At 44.1% G+C, this 25450-nt stretch overlaps 1 protein-coding gene across 2 annotated transcripts in view; it reads left to right on the top strand.

Annotated features, from left to right (window-relative positions):
- The window catches only part of CUX1 (cut-like homeobox 1), a 372075-nt gene that overhangs the window by 73474 nt on the left and 273151 nt on the right, over positions 1 to 25450 (top strand). For both annotated transcript variants that reach the window (XM_006773399.2, XM_006773398.2), the window contains exon 2: positions 1587 to 1697. In XM_006773399.2, the coding sequence (XP_006773462.1) occupies positions 1587 to 1697 (111 nt within the window). The remainder of the gene's footprint in view (positions 1 to 1586; positions 1698 to 25450) is intronic.

The raw sequence follows: 25450 nt of genomic DNA, 5'->3' as shown, positions 1-25450 counted from the left end.
GCTCTCTCTTCTCTATCTCCATCCCCACATTACCACATTGCTTTCGGTTGCTCTTTTTTTCTGCCTTCACTTGACTGGGATGTGTTTCAAATGTGGTCTATCAAAATGTGCAGTGTTTCCCTCTTTGCTGCAGTAGCTTTGACATCTGTTCTTGAATTCTAGCCCACGTTATTCTTTTGGACTTGTTTGCCCAAGATTTGCTGTAATGCCAGAATCACTAAAGGGAAGAGTGTGGTGTGGTATTCTCTCCCCCTCCAGTCCCCGCCCCCCCTTTTAAACTGTCCAGTGTCCAAGTCGACAGCACACTGGATGTTTGTTCCAGCACTCTGTCATCTCGTCTGGCAGTGGCCCACCCGTAGTGGTACGAGTGAAGTGTTCACCAGCAGGGCTTACAGACTACTTCAGTATTTCCACCAAAAAGGAAAGCAGGTGGAACTTCATGAGGAGGGTGGAGGGAAGGTGGAGAAACTCTCACCTGCTTCCTGGATGGTTCTGGATGGATTTTCATTTTTATTTTACTTGCCTTTCAGCTTTTGATGGGGTCCTTGCTCTGTTGTGCCTGCGCCTGGCGGGGAATAGTCAGGACCATTGAAAAGCCACTTGGGACAGCCACTTTAATCCTAAGCATGTGCTAGTGTGTATCTTTAAAATGGGCCTCTTGGTGGCTATGGGAACGTGTCCTTGAGCTCCTGCTGTCAGCCAGGAACACCTTTCTGGGCCCATCTGCTGTAGGCTTGTTTGAAACTGATCCTTTTGGTGGCTGCTCCCAGAATTCCTGAGGTCAGGGCACAGGTTCTTTGCTGCTTTGAGTATCAGTTTGTTGTGTAGAGCAGAGCCCAGAGCCCAGAACCCTTAGCCGTTAACAGGTCCTTGTACAGGGAACCCATTCCTGGTGCTTCTCAGAATCTCAGTAGCAGTGAAATAGTTTGAGAATAACCAATAAGCCTCATTCTGAGTGTTTATAAGGTATTAGCAATACCTTGGAATTTACCTTATAAAAGTCCCTCTTGAAAACAAGTAACAGGTTAAATGATGTCTAGCCTGTAGTAAGCCCCACAATAAATATTTGTTGAATGAAAACAAATGAAGCATCATTACAAAAGATTCCGGATGCACACACTGTTGAAGGACAGCCAAACAGAATGCCCTGATGAGAAGCGCAGAGAAAATCCGGAGGACAGAGCACAGAGACATGACAAGAAGAAACACTTGTTAAGAACAGAAGAAGCGAGTGACTCCAGGGAGGGATGCCATTTGGGCATTGGCCTGACTCTGGTTTTAGCAAAAAGAAAAAAAGTATCTGTATGCACTATTACAGAAACAGTCATTGTGAGGTGGCGTCAGTATACACATCAAAGCTGAGCGAGTTTGGTTTTCTCAGACTAGCGCCTGGGGCTGGATGGGAACCGTGTGATTGTGTCTCTTTCCTTGTCCACAGCCCCCAGCGCCGCCTCTGCCAACGAGTTGACAGTCCCTGGAGCACCGGGGCTGTCCCCAGTGTTCTGGTCAAATGCAAATATGATCCCCTCTGGTGCAAACTGCAATTACAATCTTGTCTTCCCTTTTTTTTTTGTCTTTCTTGACAGAGGGAACTCGATGCCACCGCAACAGTATTGGCAAACCGGCAAGATGAAAGCGAGCAGTCTAGAAAGCGGCTCATTGAGCAGAGCCGAGAGTTCAAGAAGAACACTCCAGAGGTGAGGCAGCATTCTGGCCAGGTCTCTTTGCAGGGGTCTCACTATCCTGTACACAATCAGAAGACATGTTGTAAGCATTTAATTTCTCTCAGACGGTCTGCCTTCTTTTGATGGCCCTCAGCCCTGTACCAGCAGACTGCATGCTTCCACGAGGGCTGGAGAATGCGGGCATTGACAGGTTCTCTGAGCAAATTAAAGCACGAGCTAGTTGCAGATGCAGACACTGCATTCTGGGTCTTCGAGAATACGTGGCCAGGTGTGTGGCCAGGTCAGATCCTTGAGCCCATCCTGACCTCTGGCCCCTGCCCTCCATGCCCACACTACCCCCGAGTCCATGGAGGGTCACTGAGTGTGAGGATGTAGTTGGTGGAGGGCAGGCGGGGTGTCTGAGGACTGCCCACATCTCAGGATGCATATGCCAATACTTCTTGTAAATCAGACATTTAATCTGGTAAGGCCTTTTAAATGCCTCTGTTTCCTGAAATATGCTTTAAAGGGCACTGGAAATGTGCTCATGTGCGTGTGTGTGTGTGTGTGTGTGAAGTTTGTGTTCGGAGGACAGTGTTTGGAGTAGTTAGGTCAGCAGATTTGGCCCCGTCTCCCAGGCCTCCAGATTCTTCCTTGGAGGACAAAGGGACAGGCCTGGAAGAATAGCTGCTTTCTGGGAGGGTGCTTTTAACTTTCACAATATACCTCATTTACAATATATAGAAATCCTGGAAAATGGTACGTGAATTGAATTTTTAAAAGTGGACTTAAGTGTTCCAAGGAGATTGCTATTTAAGTGAGTGCTATTGTGAATCATTTGGGGAAACAAGTAATTAACCCTATGTTTTCAGAATAAATATGTTGGGAGAAAACATGATAGCTCAGGGGAAAGAGAAAGGGCTCTAGGGGCAGACCTACCTAAAGGCTTTTAATTTGAGACCCACGATTTACCCTCTCCACCGCACCCCGTCCTGTGTGAATCTGCCATATTTTGACAGACCAAAAATGCAGATTAAAGTAATTCATGCCTGGGGGTTGCTGCTATTGGCAGTTTTGGGGGAGCCTCTATTCTCCATGGTCCACCTTGTCCCGAGTAAAGATAGGAGCAAAGAAAGGAACCAAGGATAGGACCCTCTGTTGCCTCCTCCTCTTGGGCTGCTTCAGGGTAGGTCTTCCTAGAGCAGTGATGGCGAACCTATGACACACATGTCAGAGGTGACACGCGAACTCATTTTTTTGGTTGATTTTTTCTTTGTTAAATGGCATTTAAATATATAAAATAAATATCAAAAATATAAGTCTTTGTTTTACTATGGTTGAAAATATCAAAAATTTTCTATATGTGACACTGCACCAGTATTAAGTTAGGGTTTTTCAAAATGCTGACATGCCGAGCTCAAAAGATTCGCCATCACTGTCCTAGAGAGTCTTGCAGTGGGGTTTCCCTGACATGCGTCCTTGACTTTGTTTCCCCCACCAACCTCTGCCATGTCTGTCTCTCAAGCCACTCTCAGCACCGTTCCAGTAAGCAACCGTCACCTGCTGTCCTGTGTTCTTACTGCCCTCCCTTGGGGACTGTATGTCCAGGAGTGACCTTAGAAAAAAGGTTAGACAACCTTAAGTAAACCTGATCTGTCATACGACAAGGACTGTGAGGAAGATGAAGCAGAGAACTGGATTCTTGGGTATTCCTCTGGAGCCCCAGATTCTTGTTAGCTGCCAAGGGCCTGTTCCAGGCGAGGAGGGGCATGTTTCACCCGGCCACCTAGTGCTGCACTCAGTTGACAAATGTTGATTGTACTGAACTGGGCCCAGTCCCTCCATTGATGTCTAAGTGGGCCTCGTTTTTGCAGGAACTGGGGACCAGCTCACACAGTTTGTGTTGCATCCCATGCCAGTTACTTGAAAAAGCCTAACCTTAAACTGCATTTTATTTCCTAATCCCAATGAATAGAAGAGGCTTGGCAAGGAAGCAGCCTGGTTGGTACATGCCATTTGGGGCACTGTTTTTCAGGGCACAGTGTTAAATGTTGTTTCCTGTGGAGAAAGGGACCAAGAAACTCCCCTGTGAGAGGATGGAAGTTGCCATCCCGCTTGTTTCTGGCCTCTGCTAGTTGGTCGAGGCTGGTACCCACTCGGGCTGCTTCCACTGCGGTAGGGAGAGTCTGCTGTAGCATGAATCTCAGGAAGTGTAGAAGGCTGAAGCTGCTTGCAGGCTCCTGCCCCCACCCCTCCCCTTGCATTTTCCTATCCCAGGTTCATCCTGGGGAACCCTGAGGCAAGACTGATAGAGATGACTGGCATATTCACTTATGCCACCAACCAGAATCTTCTCTTTGAAATTTTGAAGCCACTTAAGGCCATGGTGGGGGTGGGTAACTGCAGCTGGGGTCCTCTGGGGTACACAGAGGGAGGGGAGTATGTGGGAGGTAGACTGGTGGTAAATGTGGGGGCTCTGGTGAGTATGGGGCCTGGGATCTAGAGGGGATATTGTCACTTTGGGGTTTCAGATCAGAGGAGCCCAACTTCTCTTCGACATAAGTCACTTCTGGTTCCACCACTGGACAGATTATTAAACAAGGAAGGGAACTGATTGCCCTTTATTCTAGAGGGAACATGCTAGAGGATGGGCTTGTGAACATGAAGGTTGCTTAGAACTTTGTTGGCTTACTGGTAGGAAAGATATCTTTTCATGTGGATACAGACTAGAATCCTCATGCTTCACATGGTTGGCCGAGTGAGGCCTGGGGGCCACTGAGGCAGACCAGGGCCAGTGGTGCTCTTGCTGGTGTCGTACCAAATGTGTTGATTCTCAGTGAAAAAGCTGGGATTCCTCTTTGTTCTGGATAAGAAGGAAATGTCCTCCCAGTGTTTGTTGAATATCCAATAAGTTTAATATGCAGGATTAGGCACCAGGGTGAAGGCAGAGATGAGTAAGGTTGTCCCTCGACAGGGAATTTGTATTTTCCTGGGCTGGGCCTGCTCAAGGGCAACTGGGAAACCTTAAGTCCAGAGGGACAGGTGGGCTCTGACAGGAGGCTTTGGGAAAGGCAAGTGGAGTCTGACAGGCTGGATCCCTCCCCCAGGACAAGCCACAGGAACACAGAGAGGCAGGTGCCCTGGTGGCCAGAGCCTTGAATATCGTTTGTTTAGAATGATTTTTTTTTAAGTTTCAGTTTTATGTCATTAGATTAACACCTTTATAGTCAGTTGATGTTATTGCTTATGTCTTTTTACCCTTAGAATTATAGTTAATTTGAAGGAGATTGCAGTGACTCTGCAAATAAAGTTTTATGCATTTCTTTGATTCCAAAAATGAGTTCCTTTCAAAGAAAAACATTTTCAATTTTGTAACTAAACATTCATTTCCTACTGAATTAATAATTGGGAGTTGAACATAAAAGACTATGGGTATTTCTAGGTTGTGTAGCTTTCCATATTATTTTTGCAGGTGACTTACTGGCTGTTGCCATTGGGCAAATTACTTAACCTCCCAACGTCTCAGTTTCATCATCTATAAAAAGTCTAATAACAGGGCCCAGCTCACAGGATTGATAGGTGTGTGTGTGGAGGCTCTGCACCGACCTGGCACCTGGCGTCCACTCTGTGTCTGTTACTAGAATTAACTTAGAACGAGTACCTTGGAATGCATGAGATGCAGCTGATTTCTGCTCCTCAAAGCTAGTTCAGGGAACTTTACGAAACACACAACAAATACAGGTAATTTCAGCCCAAAGTGTTCCAAAAGCTGGTTTGTAATAACAGTTTATCATTTTACAAGATGCCTTTTGAACATCTTCCATGTGCCAGACGGTTTGGCCCTGGGGGTAAAATCCTGTCTCCTTCTTATCTTCCTACCTTGCACGTAGAACATCCTGAAACCGTGTATTCAGTGCTAGGATAGTATAACTGGAACCTTCTGCACGTAGACTTTCACCCAGAAACATTCACATATCCATGGTGGGAAGGATCTAAGCCACAAGCACCTCAGTAACTCTTACTGTAGATAGACAGGGCTGCTTTTTAAGCCTTGCTTCTCAACCTTTGCAATATTGGTGAATGTTAAGGACCCACTCCCCTGAGAAATGCATGTATTTCCATAGAGTTTCTCTTGGAGTCTGAAACTCACCTGGACCACTGACTTAGAGAACAGCTCTGGGCACACATCGGCAGTCTCGGCATGCCACTCTGGGAGCATCTTGTGTGACTCCTCCTTCACCCTCCTCCTAGCTGTGCCCAGGGTAGGAGGGATGAAAGGAGGGGCAGGGGCTGTATGAGAGATCACTGCCAAGGCCCTGACCTCTGGGCAGAGGCCACTGTGCTCCAGCCTCCAAGCTGGCCACTAAGGTGGTGGAACCGGGCCACCTCTGGTTGAATTGGGGCCCCGCAGGCTGGCAGCAGGCACAGACATCTCTGCGTTGGATGAAGCTTTGCTCCTGCCTGCGGCTGATGAAGGGCAAGGCCAGCCAGGTGGCAGTGTGTGCAGGGGAGGGGAAGCAGTAGCTGTCTCCAGGCCTCGTGGTGGTAGAACTGTGTGCAGTGTAGGCCAACCCCCTTGCCTTCTGCTTTTCTGTTGCTTTGATCAGAGATCTGAGGCACAGGCAAGCCAGGAATACCTTTGATGCCCCAAATGGCATCTGTATTGATAAAGTTGACTGCAGATTGGATCAATGGTGACATACAAGCATGTAGGTGCCACCACCCAGAAACCCCCAAGGCACTCGGCCAGTTCCTCACTCCTGGAAACTGAGTTATTTTCTGTTGGGTACCGTAAAAGGGACAGCACTAGAGTTTCATGATTCTGCCTAGGAATTGCTTTTTTTCTTGCTTTTCCACTTGGTTAATTTTTATGTTTGGCTCCCAGACCAAAGTTTGACTTGAGGTTGCCACAGCTACTGCTCAGCCAAGCTGAGACTTGAACCCAGGCAGTATGAGCCCAGAGTCGATTCTCTTAACTGTGGTGCTGTGCTGCCCCCGGACAGGCCCAGAAGCTGGAGCAAACGCAGATGCAGCTCTGTGCAGTGCAGGCCCTAAGGTGAGGACACAGGATGTTTGCAGGGGAAGAGTTCCACCTCACCGGCCTGTGCTCTTAGAATGAGATGCTTGATTGCCAGAAGAGAAGTATTCATTGTTGGACTTGTTTCCAGAAAGAGCACGGAGATGCTTTTTGTTTTATTACAATTATTTTCAGAAAGGACAGGACCATCCTTTATGGGAGTGAGAGGAAGAGACCCACAGACCCAAGATGCAGTGATTTTTATCATAATACATGCTCAGGGTTTGTTTTTGTGCTGTCATTGTGTTCAGCTCCTACCCTATAATGTGTCTTAGGTGTCTCTCTCTCTGACTGCAAGGTTCATTTATATTTCCTGTAGAAAGGGCCATATCTCTTCTGTGAGATTTAAAAGTGAGCTTCAATTCCGGAGCTCTCGTTGGTCAATTTTCCCCCTGATGTATTTTTTTTAATATATTTTATTGATTTTTTACAGAGAGGAAAGGAGAGAGATAGAGAGTTAGAAACATCGATGAGAGAGAAACATCGATCCGCTGCCTCCTGCACATCCCCTACTGGGGATGTGCCCGCAACCCAGGTACATGCCCTTGACCGGAATCGAACCTGGGACCTTTCAGTCCGCAAGCCGACGCTCTATCCACTGAGCCAAACCGGTTTCGGCCCCCCTGAGGTATTTTTGTCTAAACATCTCTTCTCTGGAGTGTTAATCCTCATGACACCTGGTCTGCCATGCTTACATTCTGGATCTGTTCTCTACATCTGTCCTGCCCAATGCATATGGCTTCTTTTCATGTCACCATTTCTTGCCTCTGCTGTCAACAGCAGAGCAGCCCCCAACCCTGACCATTTGGGACACAGTTCCCCAGGGTCAGCACTGGGACTGATCACCCCTTCCTTCCTCGCTGTTCCCACCAGGGCAGGTGGCCCTGGGCCTGACACCAGCTGCAGCCTCGCAGCCCCGCCTCCTGGTCAGCATGCCTAACTGTGACAGGGAATGTTCTTTTTACTGCTGACATAACTGCCTGTTCACTGGCGTTCATTTCCTGAGTGCCAGAATCTTAATTTGCCCTTTCTGTCTCAGGCTAGAGTGTTTTTCTGAGTTTTACATTCTTGGGAAACTGTTGTAAAAAATCAGGAGTCACCTTCAGCTATGACTTGGAAAGCAATCTTGCGCCATCATTGAAATGAACTCAATTAGTAGATTCTTTCTGGACTCTGGCAGGTTGGGGAGGGGGACGCAGGTGAGTGTCTTCTTTAGGAAAGCCACAGTCACCTTTTCACTGATGAAGATGGATATGAAATCACATGCCCCAACACGGTTCCTTCACACATAAGTCACCTGCTCCCTTTCTGCCGATGTGAGGAAGACAAAAGGATGGAAAGATGCTGCAAAGTTTCAACTCCCTTTTCACTCCCTGTGAGAAAAGGAGTCAGCAGGCTGGGGGAGGGTTGTCGGGGGGATGGGGGGAGAGTAATATATAGTTGTGGCCCAGGCCCAAATACATTTAGTCACTGCCTCTACAGCCTTTATATAGACACTGCAGGGAGTGACTCAGCCTGGAAAAAGAGAGTCACTTAAAAATAAAGTTGAGACTCAAATGGACACGTCCTGCACAGGCTGCCTTGAGATATTGAGGTTTGAGCTTGGTTAGAAGCCTGGGGGTGTCTTTGCTTTGCAGGACCCAGCTGGGGTCCCCCTTGAGTCAGGTAGCTAAGGAGGATTAAAGGAGCTTTCTAAACTCTAAAGTAGCATTCAGACGTTTTAGCTATGATGGGACACGGTTGTGTGTAGGGTAGTAACTGAACTCTAACTCTTACCTTGTTCTAAACAAATTGATGGACTGTGGAAGCCGGTATGGCTCTCTAGTTTACCACTCAGCTTTTGTTTTTGCTTCCATCCTCATAGGAATCTAAAATCAGTGAACACGAAAGACACCAGCATAATGTTTCTTGTATCTCATTGGACACTCAAATGGATTCATTGAGGCCCATAGCACTGATTTGACAAATCTGACTTTTAAAAAGGAGAGCAGACAGACATGGCCCTAGGCACATGGACCTTTAGGAAAGGCAGTGATGGGACGGAGGTCTACAAGCTAAGAAGATCAGGGGCACAGGGTGGACACACCAGGTAGGAATATGAGCATCCCCATCATCCAGCAAATTGCTCGGGTTGGGGGTCCAGGAATCTAGCCACAGCTCTGTAGCCAAATCTGCAGCTCTGGTACAATTCCTTTCTTCCATTTGTAAAGGGTAAGGACCTGCGGCAGGAGTGGTGCCTTCATTGTGTTTTCATTTAGCCATGGACCTCCATGGGCACTTTATGGTGATTATAGTATGAAAGGTCCTGTCAAATCTACAGCATGCATTTAGAAATCTTTCCTTTACACAACAGAGGTTTTAGAAATGTTAATTATATCACTGTACGATTGATTGGTTTCTCAAACAGGCAGATAATAAAGCTTTGACACAAATTTTATTTTATTTTTTTCTACAGCATTAAATAAAAAGAATTCAAGAAATGCCTTTTTTTAAGCAATTCTTTAAAAAATTAAATATAGAGTTACCCTATGATCTTACATGTCCACTCCTAGGTATATATCCTAAAGAACTGAAAACAAGTTCACACAAAAACTTGTACATGAATATTCATGGCTGCATTATTCAAGATAATCACAAAGTAGAAGCAGCCCAGTTGTCCATCAGTGGATGAATTGATAAATATGGTCTTTCCATACAATGGAATATTATTATTCAGCTATAAAAAGAAATGAAACACTGATACATGTTACGACATGGATGAACGTTGAAAATAATATGCCAAGGAAAGAAGCCAGACACAAAAAGACCTCATATTATATGATTTCATCTATATGAACTGTCTAGTTCTATAGAGACAGAAAGTAGACTAGTAATCGGGTTGCTAGGGGCTGGGGTGAAAAATAGGGAATGACTACTAATGCTTTGGGGTTCCTTTTGGGGATGATGAAAATGTCCTGGAATTAGTAAGTAGTGATAGTTGCATAAATGTCTCTCTTGTGGGAGGTGTGGGAAATCCTTGCATAGGTGTTTTATGCGGTTGTGCTCTTAGACTGAAGAAAATCATAAAAGTATCATGTGAATTTTCATTTTGGCAGTAGCAACTTAGTGTTTAAAAGGCTACTCCGGCATTTGGCAAAATTATAAAGCCCAAATAATCAACTTGTATGTTAATCATTCTAGAATTACCCACCGTTAAGTTATAATAAGAATTTAACTAGCAGAAGTTTAAAAATTAAACGTGAACTTTTAACTGTTACCAATTAAACTCTTTAAGCCAATATATCAACTCAGGAGGTTACTTTCTTGTTTCTTTTGGGTTCCTAGGAGAGAAAACCTGCCTCTAGTGTGATAATGAATATAACTTAACCCTCATTCAGCCCCAAGTCAGTAAGTACTGGCCACATTATCCCCCCACATTCCAGAGACCCTGCAGCATGCTCCGAGGCATCATGGAGACCTGTAGAACAGAGGAATTTCCTCGGTCTTGGGCAGACTGAACTAAGTCCTAGTAGCTCCATGGTTCACTAGCATTGGGACAGAGACTTAACCTCAGTTCCATTACCTGCCAAACTATTCCGCCTACTTCAAGGGGTCATGATGAGGAGTGGATGAGATTCCTGGAAGGTAAATGTACAGTCCAGGACTGGGAGTGAAGTGGAGAGCCAGTAAGTGGTGACACGGATGTTTGGGCTGAGTGACCTTGAGGGAGGTCACTAAACATTCTGAGAGTTGGACCTTGTATATAAAAATAAACAGAACCAAAAATGAATGTCCCAGCTAGTAGACAGGAAATGAATTCATGTACACAGAGGGTATAGTAGGTGCTCAATAAACACTTTTCCTCCTCTGTTTTTCCCTCCTTCCCTTCCATCTACAGGTAGTTCTGTACTGGTCCAGGGGCCATGGCAATTTGAGGTGCTAAGATACAGCAGGCACTGAGAAGAGAAGCTTCCAGTTTTCAAAGAGGGGCAGGCAGGCAGGCAGTGACTAAGTAAACAATTGACACACAAGATAATTTCAGGTGGTGATAAGAACTAAAGCAGGACAATATGGCAGTGAGTGTAGATGGGTGGAGGTTCTTCAGGAAGTTAAAGGAAGTTTTTTGAATCAAAAAATGGAAAATGCCCCTTTGCACATCCCACCCCCTGGATGAATTTAACAGGTTGTTTAGTACTGGGGTCCCTAAACTGCCTTTCCGTTAAAGGCCTGATTTATCTTTGTTTGCTCTTATTACCCAATTACTTTCATGCATCAGATACAGTCCCTCTGTTTTCTAAGACCAGGGACACCATTTAATTTGGATATTAGAAAGTTAAGGAACATTTGAGTTGGAGGGAGACCTTGCTAAAAAGTGAACTCTTAGGCAATCAATGAAGAGTTGATCTCTCAATTTCTGTGTTCTGTGACTGAGTGAGAACTGTGTATGGAGCCCTGACTTAGGGGCAGCAGGGTGGCTTCTTGAGCCCCAGGCCACACTTTCTGTGAGTGCTGAAAGGCAGTCTGTCTAAACTCACTGAAATGTCGACACCGGACCGGCATTCCCTTTCCTTCCTGAGCCCGTGTTGTCGCTTCCTTCGTGTGTCTAGCAGCTTTTAAAGGGCTATTTTAAGTATAACAGACAAAGTATTTGAGAGTTTAATAACTGTCCAAAGGAAAAGACTGTAATTAGATTGGTGTGGTGTGTAAGTTTAGTTGAGACCATGTTGAGTTGTATAATCTCTCAGAGCCTCCATTTTCTGATGAAAGCTATTTTGGCGTTATTGTGACTGACAAAATGTTGTAGAATATCCAGAATAAGCATGGTAAATAATAGAAGCTCAATAAATGGCATGTTATTAATATCGAATCTTTTGAAAGGAGAAATTGTACTATTTATGAATGGATTTTAAAGCTACAAATGAACACTAAAATTTTTAAAATATTCTTAAAGCATAGAGAAGACCAGTAGGTCTATAAACTATAAACCTAGTTTCTACTGCAGACTTGAATAGAGTCAGTAAAATAAAAATGTGTTCCTTTCATGTGCCCAGAATGGTCATTTCTCGCCCTTTGCATTAGCTTTACTGTTCGTAGAGTGGAAATATTTGCCATTGGACTCTCTTTGGAAGCTGTTCTTTGAGAGTAGCCAATAACTTATCTTTCTGGTCAGTAACCTCATCTGCCATGCATTTTGAATGGAGAATGCCATGCTATGTAGGATGTAATAATAATTTGGATGCCTCTTCTCAATAAATATCCTTGTAGGGTATGATGGCTAAATGTGAAAGCCATAAAATTTGGTTGAAATCGTGGTAAACTGTTGCTTATTAATATTTATTGAGTACTTACTAAGAGCCAAGCATTATGCTAAATGCCTCACAAACCTTTCAGTGCCCCTTGCAGTTACCCCAGGAAGTGGGTGTCATTAGTGTCACATTAGAGTGTTAGCCACCTGCCTACCAGGCAGACAGGCTCCCACGAACCAGGCCATGGCCACTGTACCAAACGGTTTCCTTTTAGCTTCTGGAAGTCAATTTTCATTCATTTAATTGTAAGCGGTTTCTCTTCTTTTAGTTTAAAAATGATTTTTAGTATTGCTTTGAAGTGACATACATTTAAAGGATTTTGTGTGCTTTGAGTGCATTTAGTGGGAGTATCCCCAGGAAAGAGCAATTAGGCTAAACTCTAACATTTACTTGTGAATTATTATAAGCCAAGCACAGGAAAATCTCCCCTTTAATTTTGAGATTATGTTAGTCAAGAAAGAGACAATGGGATGACAAGTCCCACTGACCCTGAGATTTGTTGGCTTAGATTTTTCTTTCTTTGGCCAGGGGCCTGTGGGTGGGGGTGGGTGGGGTTAATCACTGAATATTGATTATTGACTAATGTTGGTTCTTGGTTTTAACCAGCAAATGTGAGTTGCATAAAAAGTAAGTTTACAAGGAGCGTTACGTGTCTGCCATGCAGAGTATAATAATTTTGTTTGTGGCCCAGTATTTTAACAGGAAGACATATACCTGGTATAGTTGATAAAATTAAAAGAGTGTTGTATTGGGAATCTGGACATTGGATTTCTGCTCCTGGCTCTGCTACTGACTGGATTTGAGATCTGAGCAAGCCAGGTGCCACTGTTCTTTGAGAAAGGAGGTGGTGATGCAATGATGTGTGGCTGAGAATTGAGGGCTATGGAGTTTGGCCCTCTCCCTTCTCAAGCTCTCTCGGGTTCATCCTCCCCATGGGCCCAAGATGGAGGTGTTGCCCTTTCTTCTTAGTAGGCCTCACCTAATTTACCTCTTGGGGTTTTTCGTACAGCAAACAGTCATGGTGCTACCATTGTGTGGGAAACAGGGTGTAGCAGGGCCACTCTGTGTTGAGGGCTCTGGTCACTGCTGGAACACAGGAATAAAAACAGCTGACATGTATTGAGCACCATGTGCCCTGAATGCCTATGAAATAGGTACAGTATTTATCTCCATTTTAAAGAAAAGGAAACTGAGGCCAGAGAAGAGAGTCCCCTGGATGTCACAGCCAATGAATGACCAGTGGCACTGGCTGGAGGTTTCAAATCCAGGCCAATCGCTGCAGGTTTGTGCCAGAGTGGCTCTATGGGGAGTCCTAACTGGGTTCTGGAGGCTTCCGTCCAGGCTTGCAAAGCCTGCTCCTGCCCCAGAGGGGTCCAGCCACATGCAGACACCCTCCCCGCCTGTCTCCCCAGCAGATAGAATTCCTCGCGCATTCAGGGGAGAGAACAGTCTGGATTACTTCTCAAGGGAACAATTTACATCCTGAGCAACTTTCAGCTACGGGACCCCATCTTGGTGTTTCCCTGCTTTACATTGGAAAGGTCACCATTTTAATTCAGAAAGCTAATTGGGGCCCCAATTTAACCCCATATTTATGTATTCTTTCAATTACTGACTCTACCATATACTGGGGACGCTTTAAAGAGGGCTGTCTGCAAAGAGGTCTGTGATCAAGTATCCTGAGGTTGGACGGTTGACAACAGTTCAGCTTTTCCCAGGGTCTCTGCCTTGTGGGGTGGGCGCGACCTCAGTGCCTGATACCCCCCACACTGCCTTGCCTGTTGTGCCATTAGAACGTTTGTAAGGTAAGGAGTACCTTTCAGCCCTGGGAAAGATTTGCATCAGCCAGACCCTATTCTTATCCTCGGGAGCGGCTCGGGTAGAAAGGCTCAGAAGGTTCAGCCACCTCTGCCTCTCCTGACCCACTTAAGCCTCACTCAGGATTTTACCTGCAGTAGTTCTTTATACATGAAGGGTGAAACAGGTTAATTATTTTCATATGAAATAATTTCTAGCATTCTAAAAAATATAGAAAACAAAACAAAGGCTTTCATGTCCTTCATGAAGATTAGGTAGATGTATACATTTTGCCCATTTGCTTCTGATGCTTCTTTTTAAATAGAAATAAAAGATTACAGTGAAAACCCCATTTCCATGTCTCCCCCTTCCATTCTTCCTCACACATGAACCCCATTCTAAAACCATACTTTATTTCCATGTGCTTTTTTGCACTCATTACAATGTTTACACATTCATAAACAATAGTTATTGTTTTAGATATACATGTATTTTACTATTTATATAAATGGGTTTATGCAAATGGTATCTGGCTATGTATGTATATATCCCTTGACACTTTGTCTTTTTCACCCAGTATTACCTTTTAGAGATGTAGCTGACTGTGTACATGCATGTAGTTTATTCTTTTAAGTTGGGACACGCTATTCCACTGTGTGCACGAACCACAGAAGATGTATCCATTGCCCTGTTGAGATGGCAAGCAGATTTTTGGTTGTTGACACTTTATTATTACATGTGTCCTAGGGAGTGAGCTCAGGAGTTCCCTGGGGTGGACACCCAGAAGTGCAGTCTCTAATCACAGCTGCACCAGGTAGTTGCTCTCCAGGGGAGTGGCATGCTGTTATTCTCCCACTGGCCAGCTCCCACTACCTGTTCCGGCTGTATACTCAGTGATTTTTGCTATATTTTCTCATTTCTCATGTGGGTGAAGATCCCTTTTGTACAAAGACTGGCCTATACAGTTTCCTTTGTTGTGTCTTAACTGCTCATATTCTTTGGCCATTTTCTTACTGAACTGTTTTGCTGTTTTTCTTGTAGGAAATTTCAATATTCGGAATCTGGGTCCTTTGTGCAAGTGTACTTTGCTGATGTTGCCTCCCAGACTTATCCTTTCACTATGTTTATGGGGCAGTTGTCACCTGGAAAATTTTAACTTTATTCTTTCAAATTTTTCCAGTTTTTGATATAACGTTTATGTTTTAAGTTTAATCTTATCTCAGAAATTGTCCCTATGCTGATGTCACAAAGACAGTCTTTCTTGTTTTCTTGCCATAGTTTTTTGGTTTTGCTTTTCACATTAGGCCTGTAAAGCTTTTGTGTGGGTGGTGAGGATCCAATTTATCTTTGTCCATCGAGAGCCTTTCATTCCCAAACCATTACCATCCAGTCCACCTTTCCCCAGTGAGTTGCCTTTAGCACCTCTGTCAGGTGTGATGCCCCTTCTAGGCTCCTGGTCCATCACTGTTGTCTGCTTGTTTGTTCCTGCACCAACCCTACACTGTCCTGGTGATTATTACTGTGTAATTGCCACCGTTATTTTCATAGCATCACTAAGTCTTGAATTCCGGTAGGGGAAGGCCCCCACCCTCATTGCTTTTCAAAATTATCTAGACTGTTCTTTCATATGTCTTTTAGAATCATTTATTTGGTTCCATTTTAAAAATTCTGCTGGGTTTTTATTGGAATTTCATTGAATTTGTAGGTTAATATGGGGAGACTTTATAAAGTGTTTAGAGTTTTGATGGAGTTATTTTAGATCTTATTCTTGGATGAATTTCATTCCATGTATGACTCCAGGGATCCATGAAAACTACACACTCTTACTTACTCTAGTTCACTGTGTGGATACAAAATGGTCAAAATTGAAGGATTGATCATTGTAGTCTGGAGCCAGGCATAAAAATAAACCCCACTCTGTTATCATAGGTGGCTGTGATTAACATCGGGGGAAAGGTCAGCTGTGGGCCTCCTAACATTGACAGTTTCCTTCAGAAGATTAAGTGGTTCTTCATTTTTGGCCCAGGTCATCAGTAGCTTAAAGCCATTACTGTCTATTGGCTGTTTGGTTTGTCTGAAATATGGGGCTGGTCTCAGCCTATTTCCCTGGGGTCAGGTGTGTTCACATAATCAAAGTGCTAGGAACTCATATCGTGTGTGTGTGTGTGTGTGTGTGTGTGTGTGTGTGTGTGTGTGTGTATGTGTACAAATTAGCTTTTTGGGGAAGAATGCACAGTGCCAAAATACAGAGGTGTTGTTTTGTACCTTTGCATTTTAAAATGTGTGTTCTTTCTTATTAGAGTGTTTTCAAGCTTATTTTTGAGATAGGCTTGTTCAGCGACACACACAGTTCCATGTGCTTTCAAAATTGACCATTTATGAAGCTGTCTTCCATTGGTAAAATGAAGAAAAAGAAAGATTCATTTTCTGTCGATGTGTGTTCAGGGATTTTCTGCAGCCCAGTATAGTTCCCATGCCTATTCAGAGAAGGGTGATAGCTTCTCTTTCCTTTAATTAAAAGTTGACAACAAGGAAATGTTTATTTATTTTGTTAATGTGTAAACAACCCATGAAAAGTATTTCATATATATTTAAATGATTACTTTGCCAAGATAAAGAAAAATATACTGGTTTCAACAACGATACCCCACTTACCCCATCCCACCTCTAAATAAAATGACCCATGAATAGGAATGAAAGGATTAAAGTAAAAAATATGATCTGGGCAGGTTGGCTAATATAGTGAAGAATAGAACTTGTGGTTTAGCTCTTATTGCTTTTGTAAGATAAGGGAAATACTTCTATTTCTTTCAAATCCATTTGTACTTGAAACTAGATTAAATGTTTTAATCTGGTTTATTATTGATTATAACTGTGGGAAATGAGTTGTGTGGAAACCCTTCTTAAGTAAATGAACTGATATGTTAGAACCAGAAGAACTGAGAGTAATTTTTATTTTAAAATTCTTTTTGCATTAGCACATCTGCAGTGTTGAGGAATATATGGAAAATTGAAATAGTGCTTCTATCCTGCCGTGTCTCCAGCACGTCAATAAATCACCTTTTTTTCCTTTTAAAATGTCTGGCCTTGTAATTTATGTTTGCATAACCCATTACTAAATTCATAGTAGGTGTTTTAGTTGGCAGGCATTAGCCCAGGGGTTCTGAGGATCTTAAAAAAAAAATACAGAACCTTTGTTAGTATTTATATTTAAGTGGACATTTTCCTTTAAGAAAATAATGAATTGAATTTTTAAAATAGAATTTGGAGCTAGCTATTTACCTTTTTTCTAAACAAACATTAAGCCCATATTCCCACATTATTAATTGTCTTGGACTTCTTAATAGACTTTGTGGTTTTCCTTTTTAAAATTAAAATCAGAAGAAAATTATTCTGATGATAAGATCCCACTAATTTCTATATGATTTTCAGTAAGTTTCGTGTTGCATAGAAAACAAAAATTTCTGTTTTAGTAATTTTTGATTTTGTAAATGCAGTTGACTGTTTTAGTTATAAAGTAAAGATGAATATATTCATTTACTGCCAGCTCTGTTTGGTGCTTGAACAGAAATAGAAATGCTCAATGTTACTCCGTACGTTTGTGGCTTACCTTTGAGACTTTCTAATTTTTAACCAGACATTTAAAAATAATCATTGTGTCTTCTAGCCCTAAATTAGAAAAGTTTTTAGAGCTTTACTTTGAAATTATGAAAAAAAAGCTACTTCTGTTTTCTGTTGTAAAATGTTTAAGTTAATTTTATGGTAGTTAGAAAGCTGGAAGGGCCATTTATGGTTTTCTGAAGAAGTTCACTTTATTTGATCGTCCCTTCTCTTTAGCCCCATCAGCTGGTTAATAATGTTTTCAATATAAAACATGTATCTCAGCCCATTGAAATCACAGTAGCCAATCAGAAGAGGACTTGTTTCTCCCTCAAGGAGCTTTAATATATTTATCAGGAAGTCTGCAGCCTCCTCAGTCTCTTTGTGAACTAGAATGCATGTTATTGTTCAAAGGATACTGGTATGTTTAAAAATTCAGAATTTAACGTGTCCAAAGTGTGATCTCAAAGTCCAGTTGTGCTATACAAGTTTGACAGTCTCTCTGGCTTCCTCCTACTTAAATTAGGGATTAAAAGAAATGACAGCTTTCTTTTATTTTTAAAAACATAGCTAATTTGACATTTTTAAAGTGCCTATTTGCATTATAATATCATTTCATTATCAGAGATGTTTATTCTGTTGTATTGCTCTGACAACCGTCTACATTTATAGTAGAATTTCTGTGGAGTTCAAAAGGTGCCTTTTCTATTTCTGCATTTATTTCTGGGAACTTTGGGGGTATTATTCTCTCTTTCTGGTGAGGGGCAGGGTTTTGAAAATCTCTCTGACTTTTAAAAACTCAGCTCCCAGACCTGAGCATCTTCTGACTCTTACAGGAACCATGGAAGTAGATTACAGAAGTGGTATCGCAGCTTTCAGAAGCCGGGAACCACATTTTATGGCTTCAGTGAAGTTTTCTTCCCCGGGTCCATCCTCCCTGGAGTTGGTGGCCCCTTAGTCATGAGCCTTGTGGTTGTTTCTCAGAAAGTGTTTCCACTAGAGGAAGGTGCTGTGCCAGAAGCTGGAAGAAAGGAAGAAGGAGGTGTTTATCGTCTCGAAGATGTCTTCCAACTTTTATTATTAACTCCCATCCAAAGTAAACTTTCCGGTTTGTTTCAAGTCACTTCTGGCCAAAGTGCAGTTGGGTTAGCCGTGTCCTCTAGCAGTAGAGGGGGAGCAGCATCACCCTGGGTGAGGGCCAGGCGGAGATTGTTCACTGAGTGAGTGACAGCTGTGGGACAGTTTTGACTTGAGAGGCATGAATGCCTGAGGCCCATCTCAGGGAGCTTTTCACAGTTTTGTGCTGTGTAGTTGTCTGGGACCTGGGCCCTCTGAGAGACACAGGTATCCAGAACTCCCCTGAGCCACTCGTGCCCCAGTAGGAGATTGGCAAGGAAATAGTGTTTTGATAAAGAGTAGTAAATGGCCAAATGGAGACGTCATGCCAAGCGAATGCCTAGAGCAAAGGGAAGGGGGTCAAGGGGAGATGCGGGAGCCTGGAGTGAACAGTCCACGGGGGTCGGGTGGGGTTGACATGGTGGCAAGGCTCAGGCCCCTGCTGGAGAGGTGGAGAGTAAGGCAGAGGAGCTTGGACTTTAGTCTGTATAAGGCCCTGCCAAGGGACCACAGGCGAGTGGTTAGGGCTGACCTGGCCTGGCTTACACCTCACGTATTGATGCTGTATGCTGTGGTGCGGAGCAGGGATGTTGCAGGACAAAGGTGGAGCCAGAATGGCTGGAAGCTGCTAGAGGGGGCTAGGTGAGAATAAGCAAGCAGTGGTATGTTATTCAACAGACACCTGTTGTGCATCTTCTCTGGGCCAGGCACTATTCTAGACCCCGAGGACATAGCAGTGAACAGAATAGCAAAAAACCGCGCCCTCCCTTTGCTTACATTCGAGTGGAAGAGACACAACAAATCAAAAGTAAGACCAAGTTCCAGGGGATGCGGACATGGAATTCTGGTCATGGTATTAGGGAAGTAGAGACATGAACTCTAAAAATGCTTGGCTGCTGTCAGGAAAGAGACAGGATGGTAGCCAGAGAAGGAAAAGGTTTAAGAGGGCAGTTTCCCTGCCGAGAGGGACCTTCCCCCAACCCCAGCGCACGCTGACCACTGACCTGTTTTTTGTTCCCATAGTTTTGCATTTTCCAGAATGCCATATGGATCATAAAGCTTTTGAGTCTGGTTTCTTTCCTTCAGCACAATGCTTTTAAAATTCACCGTGCAGCTGCGTGTATCAGTGGTTCCTCCCTTTTTAGTGCCAAGTAGAGTTCCCTTGTCTGGATGTACCCCAGTGGAGAAGGATTTGTAAAACTGGTCAGGCTGCACTTATCAGGATCCCCAATATCCAGTCCCCTGGGACTTAAAAACTGCACACTGTCAATGTCCTGATTGGTTTAGTAGGCAGGCTGGCAAGTGTGCTTTCCATTTTTACCAAGAATGATCACGTGTAAGCTCTGTCATTTCTCCTCTCACCCTCTTTCTGAATGTGATGGTCTTCCTTGAAGGGGTTAGGTTACCCTTGGTAAAATTGACTGATTTCTGGTCCTGTGTCCCAAAGGAAAAAAGGATTTGAGAGTGGTTGGGAACAAACTCACCCAGAGACGCAGTCCCTGAAGATTTCAGGCCCCCCTACTCCAACCCACCCCCTATGGTGAGGCCAGGAGGATTACCTGCTCTGAGCACACAGGTGTGGCCAGATGGAAGGTTGAGACTCAGTGACTTGGAGTAGCAGCACTACAGTGAACCAGCAGGCTAGCCCCCTCTGTTCTTTGAATTGTAGATGTCTTCCTAGGATTTCCTTAGATTGTTATTTAATACCTCTGTCCTTTAACTCCTGTGAATGTGCTTTCTCCTCCTTAGGTTGTGAGCTCTGGGAAGATAGGAGCAAATACCTGGGATCCACCTTAATTCTGGTTCGAGTTGTTAATTGGTCCATTGATTGAATGCTGTGATGCATATGTATATTGAGCCAGAAAGATACTGTCACAGCTGGGGTTGGGGTGGGCAGACTTAGCAATCTGTAGCCCACCCTGTCACATCCTTCAGGAGAAAACTAAGGCCCAGAGAGGGACACTGACTTGTACAGAGTCACATGGATACTCATGGGAAGAGTCTGCTTTCTCTGCAGCTGGCAGCTCTGTACGTGTCTCATCTTCATGCTATAAATTTGAAAGTCAGAAGGAAAAGGGCACTGTGCTGGGCTTCCTTGAGGCAGGTGGCTCTTTTAAAGCTGGGGATTATTGCCAATCTGACCTTGTTTCCATGGAAGCAGCCAGCGGGGCAGCTTGTTCCTGTCAACCTGAGGCCTGCTGGAGCCTCAACCCCCGGTGGGCTCCTTGCCAACTCTCTGGAAGGAGGGCGGAACCTGGGAGCCCTCCTAGAGTCCTTGCCTGCGTACTGTTTGCTACGGGAGTTCAGTGAGAAGGGAAAATCAGTGAATTGCTAGTCCCAAACTACACTTTCCCCAAACTTCCATGGCATGGTGGCCTTCGGCATTACACTAGGGAATCTCTTCTTTGAGGTCCCTGCTAAGTATTGGGGTACCTCTGTTGACTATGTGGCTTTCCTCACTGCTCCTGGAGGACCTTAAAGATGAAAATAGAAGAAATATCTAGCATATCTGTGTTGTATTGCCAGTGAATTCTTAAAACAACAAAAACACCTAAATATCTGAGTGGAATCTATTCCTTGAAATTAATTTCAAGCTACTGGATCTTCTTTCTTGCTGTGATTGCAGTTCGGCATTTTGGGTTTGGTAACCCAGTGGTGAGAGTAGACTTGTCTCCTCTCTTGTCCGGTAGTTTTAATGTCTTGGCATTCTTGAACTTGGTCTGCTTCATTTCATGCTGGATCACAACTCAGTAATGAAGCCTTTATTATATTAAATAGTCAACAGATATATTCTTTGAAGAATTCTGAGTTTTTAACTACTCCACTTAAACCTTTGGCCATCTTGGTTCTGAGGGGCATTTTGCCTTGCTAAATTCCAGAGTTCATTGCAAACCTTAAAAGACCAGAAAACGCTGAGAACAACTTGTTAAATTACAGACCAGGGAAAGGTCCCCATTACCCCTGGTCCCTTCCCCCTCCTCCTGTTTTTCAGTCTTTTGGGTGGTTGGTGGTGTAAGCATAGTTTTATCAGACATACCAGCACACATTGTTTCCCAGGTCTGTTTCTGTACTAGTTTGGGTAGAAACATATCCAACTTCTGTTCCAGTAGGTGGGGGAAAATGCTTAAATCCTAGAAGCACGCTCACCTACCTTTTTAGGGTATTGCAGGTTTAGCTCAAGGGCTGGAAGACTTCCAAAAAAGTATGACTAAGGGAGAAAAAGACTACTCCCAAAGCGAACAGGGTGGAGTATCCCGGCCAGGACAGGAAAATTCCCAGCAGAGAAACTGCATGTCTGTAGCACAGACATATTGGGTCATAGATTTGCTTTCACAGAATAAGTGAAACGGAACAAGAGTTTTTTGATTTCTCATTCCAAAAGGCCTAGTTTCTTCAGGTGTGTCGGTCTCAACTTGTATTCAGTATTATTTCAAAGGATTTTCACTTAAGACAGTATCTACCCCAAACCAGATAGCTGGCTGAGAAAGGGAGACATTCTGTCTCCTAATAGCTCTGCCAACCACTTGCCTTAGAGGAGCATCTTTCCATAAAGATCCCGGCCACCTGACTGTTCTTTCCCTGCTGCTATTTCTTCTTTGCCTGTTAGCAGCCAATGCAATGCACCCATGGCTCTCTGAGAGCCAACGTGTGTTGTATGTTTTGTGACTTTGGAGCGACACAGACCTAGATTCAAATCTTGCCTCCACTGACTGCTGGTAAATCACTTCTCTGCACCTCAGTTCAACTAGAGTGGGAATCGTCCTTCTTTGAATGGCTGTGATTAAATAATGGAGCCACATCCATGGTCATCATATCTTAGCACCCTGCACAGAGGTGTCTGGTCACTTTCCTTCTCAGCCTAGTATATGCTGACATGCTGAGTTGCAGGAAAGGAACAACCCATCTAAATCTGAGCAAGTAGGTAGATGGTTTGCTACACACATATGACTGAATTCAGCCTGTCTTTGGACACCTTTTGTCTCAGTTTTAATGTTTTCTTTCAAGTTGGCTCTTTTCAGTATTATGTGAAGGCAGGATGTAGAGTGAGGAGCCAGGCTCAGAGATATTGGGAGTTAAAGGAATAGTGGGGCCAGAAGTAGGGAGGGAACAATGTTGCTTAATAGTATGATTTTTTTTTTTAAGGTTAGTGATTAGGTTTGTGGGCACCTTTAGGCTTTTAGAGGTTCAGATTATGATTTTGGCCACTGCCATATATACACAGCATAATGCCTGCTACGTAGGCATTTAATAAATATCATTAAATAAATGAAGAAGTAACTTAAGAAAATAGTGTTGTTCTTGCATTTGCACAGAGGCAGACCTAATTGCAACTGTTGATTATATCTTTGTTGCACTTATTCCTGTGCTGTCCTGAGTGATATATAAAATCAGTCAGCATATAGCATCAGCATTCTAAAAGTGTGTGTGTGGGGGGGAAGCATTGTTGTTTTTTTGGTATTAAAATAATATGGGTTAGTTGTAAAACATTTAATAAGTAAAGTCACTTGAAATTTGAAAAATGTTAACCACTGTAAACATTTTTCAAATAGCCTTTCTGCTATCTCTAAATACTTAAATGCATATATAGGCTCAGTTCTGTTCAGTATTATTGAAAAGCACCTGCTATGTGCTAAGGACTTAGGGGTCATATACATACATGCACTTTGTGAGCTTGTGCATCAGGGACATCTGGCCAGTTAGTCTACAGGTCTGACCTGGCCTATATTTTTCATTGCTGTATATCATGCCAGTGTTTGGCTTGCCCTGGTGCATTTAGCCAATTCGTTCTTTCTTTCGTTTTAGAATATTTTTTAAATCTACTTCAGAGATGAAGGGAAAGGGAGAGAGAGATAGAAACATCAGTGAGGTGAATCATTGATTGACTGTCTCCTACACCCCCCTACTTGGGATCAAGCTTGCAACCTGGGCATATGCCCTGACTGGGAATTGAACTGTGACCTGGTTCATATATCTATGCTCAACCACTGAGCTTCACTGGCTGGGCTAGCCAATCCTTTCTTGATGGAAGTTCAAGTTGCTTGTTATTTTAAGTAAACCATGTCTAGTCAAACAACACAACTTGAGCCATGCACAGGTTCTTGCCAAACCGTCCATTAGTGCTGTGACTCAGGACAGAAAACTTGTTTTTTCTTTAGTTATTAGACTCAGCTATTCCCATGTGTGGGGGCAGGTAATTGACTTGTCAGACGCGTGGAAAGGACCCCTGTCCCCACTGCCCAGCCCTTCCACTATGGCTCTTTCCAGAAAGGAGGCTGTGGGCAGTGGGGCAGCCATATCGAGAGTCCTATGTGGTAGAGTGGGACAAGGCCCGCAAAGCCTGCTGGTCTATAGCTCCAGCTTTTTGTCAACCCCAGTATGATGGAAACACAAGTAGGAGGATGTTGCTAAGTTGATTGGGTGGCATTAACTCTAAGTGATGTACCCCAGCAGTCTCAGTGGTATTAAATGCTAGGTCTGATGGTCCCAGCTCACTCACCAAAGCAGCCAGGAATATGGGTGCTCTAGGCAGATGGACCCGGTGGAGCCGAGGGGAGTGACTGCCTGTCACTGAGGAGCAATCTGGTCTGCCCAGACGAACCTCTGTTTTCCAGTGGTGGCCAGTGAACTCCCAGGGAGACCTATGACGGGGTCCACCCTTCTCATTCCACAGACAGGGAAATGGACCTATCACGGTTGCAGTTCAGAGAGTTATCACATGAGTCTAGTAGCTGGTCCTGGATCTTTCCACTACGCTCCCAGCATTAGGGTGGTGTTTGCATATCTCCTCTGCCTTGTCATTTGGCATGCTGTGTCTGCCTGTTGGTGATTCTGTTTTAGTTTTTAATAAAACCCTGTGCCTTTTGGTTGGTGCTCTTATTCTTCAAGGGTCCCACTAGCCTCTAGCAGACACCTCAGCCAACCCAGAGAGCAGGTGGCCATATCCAGGTTGCCCCTGGGAAACCCAGAGTCCCACTTTGCCACATGGGTGCAGACATGCCCACACGCTTGCCTGCCAGGTGTGAGATAAGAGAGATTCTTTTCTGGTGCAAGGCGCTGCAGTTCTGCCTGGGGCAGCACATGTGGGTCACGGTCAGCCCTGTTTCTGATACCCAGCGTTAAGACCCAGTGTCATAAGAGCGAGAAAACAAGAGAGCATTGCACTTTTCCCAAGGTGCTGTCACTCCTGGGTCTACCCAGGAGTATAGACTTGGAGTATAGACTGGATAGCAGTGCAAGAACCAAGGTAGGCCATGACGCCCTGATGCCCTGAGCCCACTTTGGGACTTCACCGTTGTCCAGAGACTGAGGAGCCTGTGGGGCAAGTGCCAGGTGTATACCGGGAGTGGGGTCTTCATGGGATCCCCTGAGCACGCAGGGCAGAGCCATCGAAAGCCTTGGACCGCAGCCCACTCCAACCCAGGCTGGGCCCCTCTTCTGTAAGTTTGTCTTCAGTATATGTTTGCTTTCATTATATCCACTATCATTTAGATACAAAGCATAACATAGCTGAAACTGGTCAGTGGAATTTGTCAGGAAAAGAAAATAGTTGTTAATATTTAAATTGTGAGTAAATGCTCTCTCTGTTGCACTTTGTAAATTATATGTAGGAGTTAATTTATTGCTACTTAAAATCGTACAAGGACTCATGGAAACTCTGTTTTGGAATGTCCTCTCTGTGCCAGGTGCTGTGCTCGGGGCCGGGGTACAGGGAACGGCCTTGCCTTATAGAGTTAATGTTCTGTGTGGGAGTAGACTCCCTGGGAGCTACAAGTTCTTAAGGGAGTAGCTGGGTGGTGGCAGAAGCAGGGGTAGAATCCACAGTATTCTGAACTCTGGGCTTTGGGCCAGAGGGAGGAGCTGAAGGTGCTGGCCTGGGATAGGCTCAGGGGTTCAGCGTGTCCAAGTGTCCT

Source organism: Myotis davidii, unplaced genomic scaffold (assembly GCF_000327345.1).
Source record: "Myotis davidii unplaced genomic scaffold, ASM32734v1 scaffold726, whole genome shotgun sequence".
Classification (NCBI taxonomy): Eukaryota; Metazoa; Chordata; class Mammalia; order Chiroptera; family Vespertilionidae; genus Myotis; species Myotis davidii.
This window is presented reverse-complemented; position numbering and strand designations above follow the sequence as displayed.